The sequence below is a fragment of the Ambystoma mexicanum genome, chromosome 2q (assembly GCF_040938575.1).
Source record: "Ambystoma mexicanum isolate Mex_15411 chromosome 2q, UKY_AmexF1_1, whole genome shotgun sequence".
NCBI lineage: Eukaryota > Metazoa > Chordata > Amphibia > Caudata > Ambystomatidae > Ambystoma > Ambystoma mexicanum.
Genome location: NC_090924.1, coordinates 1,467,366,920 through 1,467,385,399, shown reverse-complemented (window position 1 = coordinate 1,467,385,399; position 18,480 = coordinate 1,467,366,920). Strand labels below are relative to the sequence as shown.

The 18,480-nt window shown below is 47.2% G+C and overlaps 1 protein-coding gene across 1 annotated transcript in view; it reads right to left on the bottom strand.

Moving 5' to 3' along the window:
• Window positions 1-374: 374 nt before the first annotated feature.
• LOC138569103 (peptidoglycan-recognition protein SC2-like) overlaps window positions 375-18,480 on the bottom strand; it is a 46,814-nt gene continuing 28,708 nt past the window's right edge. Inside the window, exons 3-4 of the mRNA XM_069646768.1 lie at window positions 15,164-15,282; window positions 375-734 (exon numbers count right to left, since the gene is read on the bottom strand). Coding sequence (XP_069502869.1) covers window positions 556-734; window positions 15,164-15,282 — 298 coding nt within the window. The 3' untranslated portion in view covers window positions 375-555. The remainder of the gene's footprint in view (window positions 735-15,163; window positions 15,283-18,480) is intronic.

Sequence of the window (18,480 nt, the reverse complement as noted above, 5' to 3'; positions counted from 1 at the left end):
AAAATGGCCGACTAGCGAATTAGCCTAAAACGCCAGAAACAGCGCTTTATTCAGTTACAATGAAAACTCTACAATCCTGATTGAGGCGAAGGCGGAGTGATGCAGAACACTCAATAACGTAGGCTGAAAGCAGGGCACAATGGAAGACGCCAACATTACTGCCTACATTTCTGGAGTTCTGTGAAATCTATCCCTTTGCCGCAAGCCTTCCTATGTAGAGGAGAGGTTGTTTCCCCTACGTCACCTGTGGTAAGAGTGGACTCAAACCGTTAATGAAAGGCTTCATGATAACCAGGAAATGGAGAGAAGATTCTGCATTTTTATTGATTTGTTGTGACATAATCAAGAGGCATTTTCACAGTGAGAGACGCAGAGCTAGAAATCACTGCTGGACCATGAAGAGTCCAGGTGGTGCATTTTGGGGCAGAGGGATTTGGTGCTGCACAGAGCTATCTCAGATGCAGTCAGGAAGCAGCATTGCTCGGCTCAGAAGTGCAACCAGCTCCTGATGAGGTTGTAGAAGCTGTTTTCGGGGTAGTCAGGAAGCAGAATTGTTCAGGCCTTGAACTTCGCCCAGGTCTTGATGAGGTTGTAGAAGCTGTTTCCAGGGCAGTCTGTCGCCGTCACATTGCGATGGCCCTTCAAGATGTACTCGCTCTTGATGTAGCCCTTGGAGACGCCACAGCTGATGAGGCTCTTCACTGCATTCTGGGCAGCAGAGTTGGGGTTTTTGCCTAAAACATCAAACATACAATAACTGTAAGTCGCAGGAAGCCAGCAATGTGAGGCACATGTCTTCTGCTGTTAGTAATATGTTAATTCCAGTAATAAGCATTACTGGATCATGGTTGTGCAACTACAGTTTCCTTGACCCAATTCAACTTAACCTATAGCATTTCATAGGTCCAACCCATCGTTACTGCTACCACTAATCACCATTCCTCTCTGAAACAGCTTCTCGCCCCTTTCATGCTTTCCTGTACTGAGGTAGAAGAAGACAGACTAGCATCTAAGGGCCTCATTACACGGATGGCGGAGAACCATGGCGCTATTAGCGCCATGGTTCATGCCGGTAAAATACCGGCACCGCCTTGGCGGAAAGGGGTATTACCACCCCATTCCAAGGTTGGCAGGGCGGTAATTCCCCCTTCCACCATTGCTCTTCCCCATTCCCATTTTTGCCCCATAGGGCTCAATGGGAATGGGGAAGGCGCTAATTACGGTACCGCAAATTGCGGTACCGTAATTAGCTCCCTGGGTCCCTTTGTGGGTTGGCTTTTAACGCCTGCAAAAAGCAGGCGTTAAATCCCCCAACCCGCAAAGGGACCTTGTAGTAAGGCGGTAAGGATTTACCGGTACCGGTAAATCCTTACCGCCATCCGTGTAATGAGGCCCTAAGTCTTTCTTCCCCATCAGTTATTGCAAGATGATCGTTCTGGTGGTGCTGCTACTACTGAAAACGCCGGTGAGGCCAGAGCATCTCGTTCTTCATAAGTAATGAGAATACTCCAGTCACAGGGAAGGGGTCACATGTGAGTAGCAAGTTCATGTCAACAGTCAGCTGTGGCAACATATCAGGTCGTTTCCCCAAAAAACTGTAGTGACTTTTCACATTAATGCTTGGAGTATAGACACCTCTATATTTTATGCACTGTTCTTAATTCATTTGTATGCCACCAACTCTCATTAAATGGAAATGTAAACTTACCCTTCAAAAATGTACACATAACTGCAGTGTTTCCGTTAGTCGGGGACACTACCCACAATAATACTACAGACACCAACACGCCCCTGGTTAACTCACACTTTATTTTCTAACCGCCCTCTCCTTCTGTGACCTTATGTCACTTCTTTTCCTGTAGCCTCATGTAAACCCCTCCCACATAACGAGGCGGGACGGCCACGATATGACATCTTCCCCCTTCCTAACTAATTAGTCCAACACTTTATGTCCCATTATTTCTATCGGTCGCATGGGCTTTACTGGGTCCTTACCAGTCTTCCTTCACAGCGCTGTTCTGGAGTCACTCTCACACTACTCTGTGTCTCAGCCTCCACTCTTCATCAGATTCATTTTCACGCCCTTCAATTGCCAGGGAAATCCGTGATCACCTTTCTCTGCTCGGTATTTCTTGAAGTGAAATATGTTTTGTGGGATTTTCCTATAATTGAATCCCATATATTATGCACAATTCTCAAAATCCTGGCTTGTGAAAGGTGGATGTAGTGTGGGCCCCGGCCCCAGAAAGTCTGTTGTCCGATGTCCTTTGGGACCCCATAGGCTGTCAATATGCGATCCAGGATAGGCATGTGGCTGTTGTACTTCGGGGGAACGTTGAGTGTTCGTCGGTTACCACTAGCACGTATGTCCCTTGTCACTCCAAATAAATCCACCGCCACCTGTACCGTTCTAGCATTGGGGACATTTACGGGGGGGGGCAGGCATGGCGGTAACGGTGGTGCTAACATGCAGCAAATGGTGCACTCTGCAGTGTGTCTTCTACCTTGGAATCCAACTTCAGGAAACATATTTTTTGTCACAGCAGTCTTTTTAGTTGAGACCACTGCTCTATGGCCTTTGTGGGTCATATCAGTCACTTGTCTCAATGATCTGGGTAGTACAGCCTTGTATCCATTTAATATGATGTTGTTGTCTGTGACCGTGAGTTCATCTTGCATCAGTGAGAGGCTTTTTATATCCTCCTTTATGTCTCTTTCCATGTCCCTCGCCCAATTGTTGGCTTTCTCCATTTTTCCATTTCTGACACAGCAGGCGAGGATGGATAGCGCAGGATCTTGTTCTGATTCTTGTTGACGTATAGCTCACTTATCGGGAAAGGGTTCATCTGGTGTATCACATCATTGATGTTTGCATACGCTGTGGAATGTTTCACCTTGGCAGATCCCGTGGGATGGCAGGACAGATAATCAGCAAGATTTCTGTCTTTTCCTGGTGTGTGTTTGATTGTGAATTTATAGTCTTGGAGAGGCAGGCCCCATGTAGCTATTCTTGGCGGCATCCTGGCTTTTTGATTCCCATAGATTGTGAGAAGAGCCTGGTTATCTGTGGCAACCGAGAATGATTTGCCATAAAGGAACAGATGAAATTGGTTGCATACCCATACGACTGCTAAGCTCTCTTTTTCGGCCTGAGTAGACTTGTTCTGTTGAGAGTAGACTGCAGCTTGTGTGTGCCACAACAGATCGGGTTTGAGGTGTCATGGGGTCCTATTGGACCTCATTACGAGGTAGGAGGTAGCCATGGCGCTGTTAGCACCCCATGGTTACCCCCTTACTGCATTCCGGGTCCGGGTTCTCGGAATGGGTACTTACCGGGTAATTCCAACCTTGGAGGACCCAGTAAGTCCCCATTCTGAGAACCATTCCCCATTCTCATTCAAGCCCCCATAGATAGATCTGATGTGCAGAGGCAACGCATTCCAGAGTTTGGGGGCAAGAAGATAGAAGGGGAAACAGGATTTGGCACAGCACACCGGGTGGGGGGGGCAGAGGAACAGTTAGAAGAAAGAGAGACTGAGATCTAAGAGATCTAGAAGGGACATACAAACAGGCCAAAGAGCAAAGGTACAGGGAGCAGACCATGGAGAAGATTTAAAAGTGGCACACAGAAAGCACAACTGCAGGCAGAATTAAAAAGATAACCAATGCAGAGAAGGAGAAATGGAAGTGTGAGGGGGGATACCGCAAATGCTGTGGATAGCAGAGGAGAAGGGGCCCCAGGAAGACAGACCAGAAGACAGGGACAGCTGTCAAGACATGAACAGACTAGCAAAGTGATAAGACGTTTAGAAGCATGAAAAGTGAGGGGAGGGTGAGCTTTTCCAATGTTTAAGAGTTGAAAATGACAGGAACATACAATATTAGAAATGTGTGATGAAAATGAAAGTGACGAGCCAAAGAGGACATTGAGGCTAGAGGCAGAAGATCTGAATGAAAGGGAGGCAGGAGGAAAGTTGATAGGTGCGGGAATCAGAGAGGGACCAGTAGAGGCAGGAAATAATAGAATTTCACATTTAGAAGTATTTAGGGGCAGAAAGTGTGAATACATCTAGGTTTGAATAGAGAGAAGGAAGTCAGAAAAAGTAGTAAGAAGGGTATCTGAGAAAGCAGAGAAGGAGATATAGGCCCTCAATATGAATATGGCAGTATTCTGGTGGTAAATCTACTGGACTACCGCCAAACAGAATTACCTTTACTGCCACTTGGTCCACCAGATTTACCACTGGATTACAAGTGGTGGTAGGTGGAGTTAGTCCCCATTTTTGGAGTCAATATGACTCCATGGGCATTTTGGAGGAATTAATGCAGGCAGTAATTCCACCAATTTTGCCTAAAGCATTGCAGTGATTTAGATTCATTCAAAACATTCCACCCATCACTTTTCTGGTGGTAGTTTGTCTCACTATGTGAGAGATGGTATGCCCAGATATGGGTCCCTTGCTTGCTGTGCCAAAGGGAACAAAGCTGCACCTCACTGAAGAGGCCCAACAAGGCCAAAACATGTCTGGGTTGCTTGTGTTTCCTTGCAGAGGGGACTTGACCTAGCAGTTTGGGCTGGGCTGCTACCACTGATGGCAGTACCTGACTGATTTGCCGTAGGCTGGACCCTTTTTGCAATGGCGCAGACAGGCTAATACACAGTGGGGTGAAAGGTTGCCCAGAGCAGTGCCAGTCATTCAGATTTATTCAAAACCTTGCAACCAAACTTTTTTGGTTATGGTTTTTCTCAAGCCAGCCTTAAACATAGGAATTGGGGGGGAAGTTATTTGGCATTTATATATCGCTCTATATATCAGTGGTATGACATGGTGACCTAGGGGTAGAAGGTTTACAGTGACATAGAAGAGAGGGTCTGGGTAGACAATAACTTCAAGGGAACGACAGCATGGGGGCTGGAATGGTAGGGCACAATAGGGACCTCACAGGGACTAGTGGGCTAGGCGTACAGTCACAGGGTCCAGAAGGTTTCAGGGTGGGGCCTGAGGGGCAGGCGTAAACAGCGACAGCACGGGAGTTGGAGCGTATGGGGTGCTCAGGGACATGACAGGGACTAGAGGACTGGGCTTACAGTGTCAGGACATGGTGCCAGAGGGATACACAGTGAGTGGAAGGATGGGTTTGCAGCAACAGGACATTGGGGCCAGGAAGGCAGGGTACAAGCGAAACACAGGCGCTGTGGGAGATACAGCGTCATCACGGGGTCTCGAGGCGGTGGGATACTTTAGAGACAAATATAGCAATATCACAGTGGCAGAAGGGCTGGGGAATACAGTGACACACAGGGCACACATCAGCGGAGGGCTGGGCTTACAGCGACCTGACAGGGGGGGTAGCGGGATACATAGCGAGATCTTGGGAACATGAAGGCATGGTGCATAGCGATACACAGGCACAGTGGAACACACAGTGGGATCATGGGGACTAGAGGGGCGGGCTATACAGAGGGATATATAGCAGTATTACTAGAATTGGAGGGCAGGTGTACTTGGATCGGGTACAAAGGGGCACACAGAGACAGATGGCTGGGGTGGCAGTGACAGGACGGAGGTGCTAGAGGAATGTATAACGACTGGCACAGTGGGCATATAGCGACATCATGGGGACTAAAGGGGAGGGCAATACAGACGGATGCATAGCACATCACAGGAGCAGGGGGTAGGGGTATACAGCGACACACAGGGTACAAAGCGACATCACAGGGACTCGATGTGTTGTTGAAGCATCTAGAGAGGCATAGAGGGTTTCGGTGTGTAGCGATAGCACAGGGTCGGGGGTTAAAATGAATGTGGGGTAGTAAGTGGGCAGGGGACACAGGGACAGTATGGGGACAAGGGGCTGGGGATATATCGAAACATCACGGTACTGAAGGGTTGGGCAGACAGCGATAACCCAGGGAAGGGAGAGGCACATGGCGAGAGCACTTTATGACAGCACAAGGGTACATAGCTATATCACCTGAGCCAGGGTGGGGTGCGCAGTGACAACACGGGGGCTAAAGGAGTGGGGACAGTCAGACACAGTGACCAAAGGGTATGGGGGCACGTAGTGATACATGGTGGGCTGGGGCGGATGGGGCATATGGCGGCGGTATTGGGTCACAGGTATACAGCAATCTTACGGGGATCCTGCGCGGGGGCACAGAGAGACGGCACAGGCCAAATGGGTTGGAGGACACAACTTGGGAGGAGCGATGATCCAAGGAGATACATTATTCAGTATACAGGGATAGGGTTATCTATGCAGAATCGATGATCTTGTTCATTGCTGACATGGTTGTGTCACATTGTATTTAGTCTTTCGGTGTCTTGGGAATTCAGTCGCTTCTTATGGATGAGGTTGGTGTTATGGAAAGAGCCACGTTTTCAGTACTTTGCGGAATGTCATATGGCCTCATTACACGGTAGGCGGTAAGGGTTTACCGGTACTGGTGTTTTACCGGTACCGATAAACCATTATCACCTTACTACGAGGTCCCTTTGCGGGTTGGGGAATTTAACGCCTGCTTTTTGCAGGCGTTAAAAAACGAACCCGCAAAAGGACCGGGGTGCGAATTACGGTACCGCAATTTGCGGTACCGTAATTAGCGCCTTCCCCATTCCCATTATGCCCTATAGGGCAAAAATGGGAATGGGGAAGGGCAATGGAGGAAGGAGGAATTACCACCTTCCCAACCTTGGAATAGGGCGCTAATTCCCCTTTCCTCCAAGGCGGTACCGGTAAATTACCAGCATGAACCATGGCGCTAATAGCAACATGGTTTACCGCCTACCGTGTAATGAGGCCCATATAGTCTTGGGTGTGTCGAATATGTGGTGAAAGCGAGTTCCACAGAGTCGGGGCCAAGACTGAGAAAGCGGACCCTCCAATCCTGACAGAGTTAGTGGTAGGGATCACTAAAAGGAGGGCAGTGCTTGATCTTAGGGTGCGCGGTGGGAGCTAAGGTTTTAGCTTTTCTTGCAGGTATAATGGACCGTTCTTGTGCACTGTACGGTGAGTAATGCACAGGGTCTTGAAAGTGGCTCTTCATCCGACTGGAAGACAGTGGAGAGTTCGAAGAGCAGGAGAGGTGTGGTCCCTTGGACCCAGGGCGAAGAGCAGCTTAGCAGCAGCATTTTGCGCTCTTTGGAGTTTATTAAGGTGGTATGCCAGGACTCCTAAGTATAGGGAGTTGGCATAGTCCAGTCTCGACATTACAATCGACATAACTGTGGCAAGTCTGTTCGGGAAGTAGAGGTAGGGGAAGATGCGTCTAAGAAGTTTGAGATGGTAGTGGCAGCATTTAGACACATTGTTGATCTGCTGGGAGAGGGTTAAGCCAGAGTCCATAGTGCAGCCTAGGTTTTTTACTGTGTCAGAGAGAGGGGGGAGGGAGGGTGGACCAGGGAAGGGGCACAAGGGAGAGGATGAGGTAGAAGCACAGTGTTGCTGCACACCAGGATTTTGGTTTTTGTGAGGTTTAGGAGGAGGTGGTTTATTGTCATCCATCGGTCAATATCTAGGAGACAAGCTTCAAGGTTGGGCTGGGGTTGGTGTCTGAGTTGTGGATTTTAAGTATGATTTGGGTATCGTCAGCGTAGTTGTAGCATGAGATGTTGTGCGGGCGGATGATTCCAGGAAGGGTGGACATATAGAGGTTGAATAGGAGGACAGATAGACATACACCTTGCGGTACTCATATTAACCGAGCGAGCAGCTGAGACATAAGGGGAGAGGAGTGTTATTTGGTTCCTATTGCTGAGGAAGGAGGCAATCGACTTGAGGGCGGTGCCATGGATTCCAAGGGAGTGGAGACTGTCAAGGAGGATTGAGTGGTTAATCATGTCAAAGGCTGCAGAGAGGTCGAGGAGAATTAGCGCAGCGCATCCTTCAGAGTCGGCAGTGACCTTAAGATCGTCCCAGATTAAAGTCAGCGTGGTTTTGGTTCCATGCAGTGGTATGAAGCCTGATTTTGTGGGATCGAGGAGGTTGTTGGATTCAACAAAGGCGTTTAGCTGGGAGTACGCTGTTCGGTCGATGAGTTTTTCAAGGAATCTGGTGTTCGAGATGGTTCTGTAGTTTTTGGGGCCATGGGGGTCGAGGGATGGTTTTTTAAGAAGAGGCTTGATTGCGCAATTTTGAAGGCATCGGGGAAGATGCCAGAGCTGAGAGAATCATTCAGTATGGTTCTCGCATGTTCTCCTGCGCAGGTGGACGAGAATATTTCTTTTAGGACAGGGGCGGGGCAGGGGTCAAGTGGGGAGCCAGACAGTTTTCTAGCAGATAGTAGGTCAAGAAACCTGTCTTTGGAGATGGGTCTGAACGAGTTGAAGGTGGGTGGATTGGGAAGAGGGGTGTGGGGGGGGTTGTAGGGTTGCTCGGTCATTGAGGGGCAGAGGAGGGACAGTTTGTTGTTAAGGGCAGTTGTCCTGTCAAGAGCGGTGGTGTAGAAGTGTAGCGATAGTGAGTCACAGAGCGATTGTGATGGGGCAGATTGGGTAGATGTTCAAGTGGGTTTGACGAATTCAGAAATGATTCTGTGGAGTTCTTTTCTGCTGTTTCCACATTTAAGAATTCGTTTGTTGTAATAGGCTTTTTTGGCATTCCGATTTTGGCTTTGTAGTTGCGATGGTGCAAGGTGAAAGCGGATCTGCTGGGATCTGTTTTTGAAGCTCACCATTTGCGTTTCAGAGGTTTTATTTTTTTTGGCGTTCCTCAGTTCAGGTGTGAACCATTTAGGAAATAGTCCATTGCAGGAGGAAGCAGGGCGTGAAAGAGTGTGCAGAATTAGTGATTCATTGAGCCAGGAGCTGAATGAGTCGATGGTCAGGGATCTGTCTGGGGGAGGGGGCGTTGTGCGGGATCTAAGAAGTAGGGCTTCGGCTAGGTCAGGGAGGATCTTTACTTTGTTCCAGCATTTGAGGTCTTGGGGTGGGGGGGTTTAGGCCAGCGGGTTGTAGGTGGAGGAGCGGGGGAGAGGATGGAGAAAGGGATGACAAAGTGGTCGGACCAGATTTGGGGTATAGGGGGGATAGATGAATCAGGTTGTGGGAGCTGAAGATTGCATCATGGGTGTGCCCCATAGAGTGGGTTGGACCGTTCATATGAAGGGAGAGGTTGAGCGCATCAAGGCGTCTACCAGTGGATGGGTCATGGGGTTGGTGGGAATGTCCAGCCAGATATTGAAGTCACCTAGGAGAGTCAGAGAGGGGTGATTTACTTGAATGGTGGCTACAGAATCACAGAGGTTGTTTTAGAAATGTCTGTCGTAACCAGGAGGTCTGTAAATGAGTAGGAAGCTTTGGGGAGAAAGTCGGAGGTAGCAAGAGTTTACCTAGAAGGAATTTGCATGATGGAATGCATGTCTGAGATTAAATGAGTGAGAAAGAAGTGAGATTGGAAGAGGACTGCCACGCCGCCTCCCCTGGAAAATCTTTTGAGCGGGATGAGCCAGTAGCCAGGGGGGAATGCTTCATGTGCAACAGGGGCAAAGTCATTGGAGAACCAGGTTTCGGTAATAAAGACTAGGTCTGGTTTGTCAGAGGAGAGGAGGTCAAAGATGCTGTGTCTGTTTTCCGCTAAAGAGCGGGTGTTAAAAAGGATGCAGTTGACTACGGCATGGGTTGTGGTCATGGAGGCGGTTAATCGGGATGTGAGCTGGAGGAGCTTGGGGGGTTTGAGGGTGGGAGGGGGCGGTGGGACTTTCTGGTTTATTGACACTGTGGGAGGAGGGTTAGTGAGGGGGTAGGTTGCCCGCAGATTTTGAGTGGTGGGCCATAGAATTAGATCGGTTACATCGGAGTAGGCTGGGAATAGTAGGCGGGCAGAGGATATGTGTGGGGTTGTGGGTAGAGTCGAGAAGGGCCGGGCAAGTGGACAGTTGATGAGTGGGTGTGAGGCAGATTCGGGGGTTAGGGATTGGAGTGGGTCTCCAAGGGATCGACGGATCCGGTGTGCAGGGAGAGAAGTCAAGAGAGAGGGGGTGGAAGCAGGGCAAGGGCAGGGGGGATTTTAATGGGGAAGGCGATTGGAGATTGGGAGGTCGGGTTGAGGTAGAAATGGTGAGGAGTAAACAGTTGCAGAGGGAGACCGCGCTTGTTTCCTGCTTTTCACAGGTTGTGGTGCAATGGGGGTGAGAGAGACGGTGGGGGTGTCAGAGGGTGATGGAGATGAACCAGTTCTTGCAAGGGCGAGATGTGCTGCTTTTAGAGAGAGGAAGGAATATGAGGGTGGGGTTGTTGGTGGGGGTCGATGGTGGATAATTCTGAGGTGCGTTAGGGGAGATGGGGGTCAGTGGAGGGTTAAAGGGGGCAGGGGGGAAGGAAAGGGGGGGCTGTTCTGTGGTGGGTTAGGGTTAAGGGACTTGGGGGTAAGGGAGGGTGCAAGGGTGGGAGGGATGTTCGATGGGGGGTGCATGTAAGGGGTGGAAGAGGGTGAGGGTTTGAGCTGGTTAGAGTATCAGTGGGCTGCTCTGGTTTGCGAGTTTGATAGGGAGCAAGGTGTCTTGGGGTGGGGTATTAGGGAGTTCTCAATAGCGGTCAGAGGGAGGATGGGGCGATGAGTTTGGGTGAGAAGGGTGGCTGGGAATAGGCTTCTGCAGATGGATGTGATTGGCGCGCCAAAGTGCACCACTGATTTTTAGTCGCATGTGGGGTGGTGGTAGGAGAGTAGGTGAGTGGCGTTAGGCTGCAGTGAAGGGCACGGGCGGTTTTCAACAGTCGTGCTCAGGGCGGGGACGGTGTAGGGGTTTGAAAAGGTGGGTGCTAGAGCACGGATCGGGGGCTGAGGGGGATGAGGGAGGAGGGGAGAGAGGGAGGGACGGAGGGAGGGAGGGAGCCGGGGATTCTAGGAATCAGGCTGGGTGCGAGCGGGGGGTTCTTGTGAGATGGGGGTCTCCATTTGGTGGTATAAAGCTGGGATTGTTGAGCTAGTGGTGGTAGATGGGTCCTGAAATCTACAAGTCAGGAAGTTGGATAGGCTAATAGGAATACTTTATGGATAGGTGTTTTTAGACTGGTGGGACACCGTAGTAGCTAAGGACCAACGGTTCTAAGTGTGAGTGAGAGGTAGAAAACAACACAGTAATCTCTTGGATTTACTATCTAGGTGTGGAGCAGGCTAAGGTGGTAGACTGGCAGAATACAACACATTAATCTGGATGCGAGACATTGTTTAGAGGGTAGAATACGACACAGTAATCTCTAAGCGCACTATCTAGATTTGTGATAGTCTTAAGAGGGGAGAATATAACACTACTCTTTGAGCGCACAATCTTACAAGGGTAGGATACAACAGTCATTTTCAGTATACTAACTAGATGTAAGGCAATCTTCAGAGGGCAGAATATAACACAGTAATCTTTGAGCGCACAGTTTAGATGTGAGACAGGTTAAGAGGGCAGAATACAACACAGTAATCTTTGAGCGCACAGTTTAGATGTGAGACAAGTTAAGAGGGCAGAATATAACACAGTAATCTTTGAGCGCACAATCTAGATGTGAGACAGGCGAAGAAAGCTGAATACAACACAAATCTTTGAGCGCACAATCTAGATGTGAGACATTCTTAGGAGTGCAGAGTACGACATTATAATCTTTGAGCAAGCAATCTTAAGAGGGTAGAATACAAAACAGTATTCTTTGTATGCGCAATCTAGATTTGAGACAAGTCTTAAGAGGGCAGAATACAACACAGTACTCTTTTAGCGCACAATCTAGATATGAGCCAGCCTTAAGAGGATGGAATACAACACAGAAATCTTTGAGCGCGCAATGTAGAGGTGAGACAGGCTAAGAGGGTGGAATACAACACAGTACTCTTTTAGCGCACAATCTAGATGTGAGCCAGTGTTCAGTAGGCAGAATACAACACAGAAATCTTGAGCGCACTATCTAGATGCTAGACATTCTTAAGAGGGCAGAGTACAACATTATAAACTTTGAGTGGACAATCTTAAGAGGGTAGAATACAACACAGAAATCTTTGGGCACACAATTTAGATGTGAGAATGGCCTAACAGGGCGGTAAACAACACAGTACTCTTTGTATGCACAATCTAGATGTGAGCCAGTCTTAATCATGAATTAATCCATGTAACGGCCCATTGCTGATTAACCCCTACAAATGCCTTAGAGATTTGTGATGAAGATAGGATGAGACTTGAGTATAGACCACAACACACGTGCCAAGAATTTTGACAGAGAGGGAAGTAAAGAGATAGGACGGTAGCTTGAAGGTACGGAGCTATCTAAAGAAAGTTTTTCCGGAAGAGGAACGATCACTGCACTCTTAAATTCAGTAGGAAGGGTGAAAGATGAGAAGGAAAGCTTAATGAGGGAAGTAACTTCAGGCAGCAGGTGAGGGAAGAGCCTTGTAATAAGAGGAAATGGGATAGGATGCAGAGGTGGAGCGGTAGGATGAGCTCAAGCAAATTGAAAAGCAGTATCAGATTCAGAAATAGAGGAGAACGAGGAGGGAGAAGACGAAGGCGATGGTCAGACAAATGAAGATCTGGAAGAACATTGGAGCTCAACCTTAGAAATGAAGACATTTCCAAAGTTGGACGGACAGAGTGAAGAAGATACGGACAAGTCAGAAGAAGGGGGAGAAAGTATTTGATTAAGGAGGTGAAAAAAGGGCCAGAGGTTGAGGAGGAGAGTATGAGATGATAAGGTTGGAAAAGTAACGTTAGTTAGCAGCAACAAGAGCAGAATCATAGGAAGAGTGAACAGTAGGAAGCAAAGTATTATCAGAGGGAGAATTCGTTTTGTTTCAAAGACGCTTAGCACGCCTGACTAAAGAGTGGAAAGGGGGAGTTCAGCTGTCAGACAAGGTTGGGGTGGCTGAGGGATGGAATGGCCACAAAGGATGAAGCGAGTCCACAGTAAGGTGAAGAGCAGAGCAGTATTGACAGTAGAGAGCCCAGAGTTAACAGAAAGAGAAAAAAAGGAGGCCAGAGAAGGAAGGGAGGACAGAAGAGATTGAAGAAAGACAGAGTCATTGAATGTATGAAGATTACGACAGAAAAGATTTGAGATATAAAGGGATAGAGGATAAAAGAGTTGTAGGGGGTAGGAAAATTAAGGAAAGGAGAAAATGATCACAGAAATAGAAGGGACAAGAGGAGACCACAGAAGTAGAAGGGACAGAAGAGAGGACAAGATCAAAAGAGGAGCCTGAAGAATAAGAGGTGTGGACGGAGATTGGAAGAGATTGTAGGAGTCCATTAATGCAAGAAATGGAGAGGAAGAGTGAGTGAGAGATGGGTGGAGATTAAAGGCTCCAAGAATGAAAGAGGAAGCAAGGCCAAAAGTAATGTGCGACGGTCAGCACAGAAGCTAGAAAGGGCTACAGGAGGGTGATCATCAAAAATTAAATAGATTGAGGTTTAGAAAAGAGACAAAATGATATATATATATATATATTTGTATTTATTTATAGCAAATTAACAGTAAAAGAGCAGCATAATGGGATAAAACAGTTAAGTGGGCAATTCAATTCAATCTCTTCGAAAATGTCTTAAAAACAAAGAAAACCAAAAATAATTTGCACTCCAAAATGATATTCAAACGACAGAACTGAGGCAGGGAGCCGGAATACGAAAGTGCAGTATAAGAAGAATTGAAGAGAATGCCAAGCGCACCCACCCTGCCTGTTTGACAAGGGGAGTGAAAAAGCTAGACAGCTTTAATTATTTATTTATTACATTTGTATAGCGCACAAACAGCCCTGGGGCATCGAGGTCCACTTAGTGCCAAGAGCAAGGTACAGGTTAAATACATTTACAGCTTAGATGTACAGGTTAGATATCCAATTACATATTCGATATACATGAACAGATTATACATTTGTGTGATTCTTCGGCACATAGTGGTGGGGGTAGGGCATTCCAATGCAGGGCTGCTAGATAGGGGAAGATTGCCCATCCTACTCTAATACTCTTGCCCATGGGTACCGTGAGCACATTTGTGTAAGGTCTTCTAGTGGGTCTAAGGGATGTAGAAAGGTGTATTCTTTTTGAGCGGTAGAAGGGTGCATTGAGGTGGATGCATTTGTGGGTTAATGCAAGTGTTTTAAAGATGACGCGCTCTTTGATTGGGCGCCAGTGGGCTTGTTTCCTGGCAGAGGTGATATGTTCCCTTTTGGGGATGCCCAGAGCTGTACGTTGTGCGTTGTTTTGGATGACTTGCAACTTATCCACATTTTTAGCAAATGTTCCCAGGAATAGGGCATTGCAATAGTCTAGCCTTGAGCCGGTTATAGCTCGTGCTATGGTAGTGCAGTTGTGCTTGGAGAGGAATGGTCTGGCTGCATTAGGTGTTTGGCATGGTATGCTGTAGAGGAGGCGATCAAATTAACTTGCCTTGTCATTAATTAGAGTCTAATTAGACTCCCAGGGCCTCATTACGAGTTTGGTGGCCGCCATGGTGCTATTGGCTCCATGGCTACCTCCAAACCGGGCTCCTTTACCAGGTTCCTGCAATGAGGAATAACCGGGTCATTCCGACATTGGAGGACCCGGTTATTCCTCCTTGCAGGAACCATTCCCCATTCCCATTTGAGCCCCCATAGGGCACTGGTTACCTGGCCACCCTCTGATCTCGGGCCCAGGTCCCCACCCCGCCTGAGTGTGTCTCATCTGCCTTCTTGCTATCCCTATGGCTAAGATTATGCTGATCTGCAACTGGGGGTGTCATCGTTCATAGCATGAGCGCTGGAACCAATTGAAAGGTTTAACCTTTTAAAACCTTGCTTCCCAAGTGAGCAGGACTATCTCAACGCCTGAACACGCACAGAGGAAACAGAAAACCTTACTGCGAGGTTCCAAAAATGAGCACTGCCCCTATTCATTACAGGAAGCCAACCTGTTGAACTGCATTACTCATCTGAACATATCCGCTACTACTGTGCATTTCAACTAGCAAACATGAAGAATGTGAGACAAAGTAGAAGCAACGAAATGCAAGAACTTAAAATGTAGCATTGCGTTCAATAAAGATCTCTGAGTATTTACTGGAATCTAAACCTCCACTCACGTAAGTGTTTTAAGTGAGTCTTCATCTCGCATCTTTGGGACCCATTGCCCGGCTCTGGCAAGGAAAGCCAATCTCAAGGTTTCCTCACCTTGGCCTAGGCTCTTGGGACCCGGCATTAAGAGGCAACTTACTTGTAAATGAGCCCATGACGCTGATGCCGATAGAGTTTGTGTTGTAATTGGGAGCGTGTGCCCCAACCGTCGTCCAGCCACGTCCTTCATACACGGTGCCATCCTCGCCCACCAGGAAGCTGCAAAGAAAGAGAAGGGACCCTTTTTTATCTCATCATAGTTCACTGGACTAGGTCCCCCGCCATTTCTTCATAGCTGTGATTCTATTCTTGCTTGAGCGCCCCCTCTATATCATTGTTCCCTCACTGGACCGCAACATTAGAATATTTCACATCTCCGCTCACTTCATCTAAGACTGGAATGCACCTCTTACTTGCTGTACCCCTTGTGTGTGTTTCTTTCTACTCCCAGTACCACCTTCTGCTCCCCTCGGACCTTACTTCCTCACCTTCATCATTGCAATGCCTGACTTATTGTTATATTTCATTGATTTATATAAACCTAATGAAAATGAATCTAGGAACTGTGTATGGTGTAATCCATCAGATCAATGTGATTGTGTTTGTACCCATATGTCCCAATAGACCTACTTGCCTTTACCAGTGTCTTTCTCGGGGGCCACTTCTCTTACCTATATTCCCAAGGATTCTCGTTGGCTTACCTGTTTCTCCAAGGCTCTACCTGCCTTACCTATCTACATCAAAGACTCCCTTCCCAAGTATTCCATATATACATCCATGTCACCCCTTGCCTTACCTGTATCTCTCCAAGGCTCTAACTGCCTCACCTGTCTGAATCAAAGGCTCCCCTTCCTAAATATTCCCTATATACATCTGTGGCACCCCTCGCCTTTCCTGCATCCCTCGAAGTAGTCATGGTTAAGTTGCTCAACCCATAGGAAGAGCACTTTTTGGACAGCTTATAACTTTGCCCCCGCCCTCCCCCCAGATGAATCCTCGAGAAACGTTGCAAAAACATATATGTCCCTTCAAATTGACTCTGGTGAGGTTTTGTGAAGGGGGGGCAAAGTTATAGCGGGTCCTAAAATGTGTGGTTTTTCCCCATAGACACAATGGAAAAACAAATGTACTCACGCCTACAATCCAAACCGCAGGACACATTTTCACCAAATTTATGGCAAAAGAGGCAGCTTGATCCCGAAAGCATGCTTTTGTAAATTTGTAAAACCATCCAGTATTTTATTTTTTTAAAGTCTAAAAAGTAGGTCAATATTTTTTGGTGATATCTGGGTTCAGTCCGCAGACTCACTTCCCTGTTCACGCGAACAGACCTATGATTGGCCCAGATGGCAGCATGATGCCTGCGGACATCGGATGCACTCTCTGATTGGTCAATAAAAAATGTGAGGTACGTCAGATTTTTGGAAACGCCAGCCATGTTGGATTCAGAGACAGCCACCAGTGTCTGTGAACATTGTGATAGAAACATATTAAATAAAACAAAAACATTGCACCTATCAAACTAAGAAACAATCTCTGGGGAGGCGAGAGGTGATGATGGGATGGGATATGGCCATTTAGAATAGAATGCTATACTTCGCTAAACTGTAAAATAACAAACAACACAAATGGCTAAGTGCACACAGTCCAACTGGACCATTTGAGAGGAACAGAATATAGAAAATGTCCCATGATGACATGTTAGGTACCACATTCGGCAGCAGTGAGTATGTACTGTACTGCCTCCAGGTAGATAAGGAGATTCAGAGACTCTGCAAAATTAACAGTAGCTATGTTGGTCGATACTCATTGACAATTGAATAATGCTCCCCACAAACTTTCAGATGTTATAATACGATAATTGGAGAACCAATAGAAAAATGATTTTCCTTTGCATCAAGCAAAGTAGGGCATTCTGAAATCAGATGTCTAATGGTTTCAGGTTGATTTACCTTCAGACAGCATCTACAGAAATGTTCTTCTTTGCTGATTTTATTGTGTCTAGCTAGGACATCATTTTTATGCCAAAAGTTTGAACCTCATAAACTTGTTTCTTAATGTTGGTGCATGAAATTTGATTAAGTAGGCTTCTGCATTAATTAGAATTGTTGACAAGAAAGCACGGTTCTTGAATAGATGCAGTTTTGTACAGCTTTCTCTTGTTGTAATCCAATCGAATAGCCTAAGTTTGGTTGTGGCTCTATTCCGATTTGTGATTAATAGGGACTCAGAGACTCTCATAAGTTCCAAAGAGTCTTGAAGTTTCAATCTCCAAGTTTGCATTGTAGTGTGCTCCAAGGTGATTACGTAGATCGATATTGCACTCATGAGGCAATTTTCTTTTGCAGGTAAGAGGTACTTCCTGTAGGCTGAGTATAGTATCCATGTATACATAGGGCCTCATTACGACCCTGGAGGTAACCATGCCGCTTTTTGCAGCATGGCTACCCCCATTCCAGGTACCAGGTCTGGGTTCCCTGAATGGGGAAACACCGGGCCATTCCGACCTTGGAGGGCCCGGTATTTCCCCATTCAAGGAATCTGGACCCGGTACATCCCCATTCCCATTTGAGCCCCCATAGAGCTCAATGGGAATGGGGATGATGCTAACAACGGCCCCATTAATGACGGACCCGTTGTTAGCATTCTGGCCTGCTCGCAGGACCCGCTAAGGACGCCTGGTTTTACCAGGCATCCTTAGAGGGTCCCGTCAGCAGACCTCGTAATGAGGCGGTAGGGGGTTAACCGGGCCGGCAGCTCTACCGGCGCCGTTAATCCCTACCACCTTTCTCGTAATGAGGCCCATAGAGTTTAAGGAAACTATTCCTAACTCATGTCGAATGACACACATGGATATTCTCTGAGGTAGATTTAAAACTGTTCCCCAAAACAGTCCCTCCATTCTTCACCAAAACATCTCGCGGCGCCATGTCCTAGTTTCGGCACTATAAATGAGGATGGGAACAACTTTTTTGTTTATAAAAAATGATCATAGGCATTAGTGAAAATGTACCCTATTGGGCCTACAAAGTCTGTGCTTGGGATATGGCAGTCTTTGGTTTGTTTTGTAAGTCTTGAAGGTAAGGCATATCAGATAGATGATTGCTGATAATATGTCCTTAATATTTATATTCATGAACCAACTGTATCTGCTGTCCTTGAAGGGTCCATTTGGGCATCAACTTGTTCTTTCATTGCTTATCACTATCAATCAAGACCTTGCATTTGGCTTCATTGATAGTCAACAGATTAATTTCTACATAGGCGCCTAGTTGGTTGAGGAGAATCCCCTGGGAGTTTTAGCCAAGAGCACTAAGTCATCGGCATAAAACACCCAGGGCACTGGTCGCTCTCTCCGCTTAGGCGAGTCAGATATTACTTCTGCAAATCGATGCCGCGTGTCAGCGGTGAATAAAT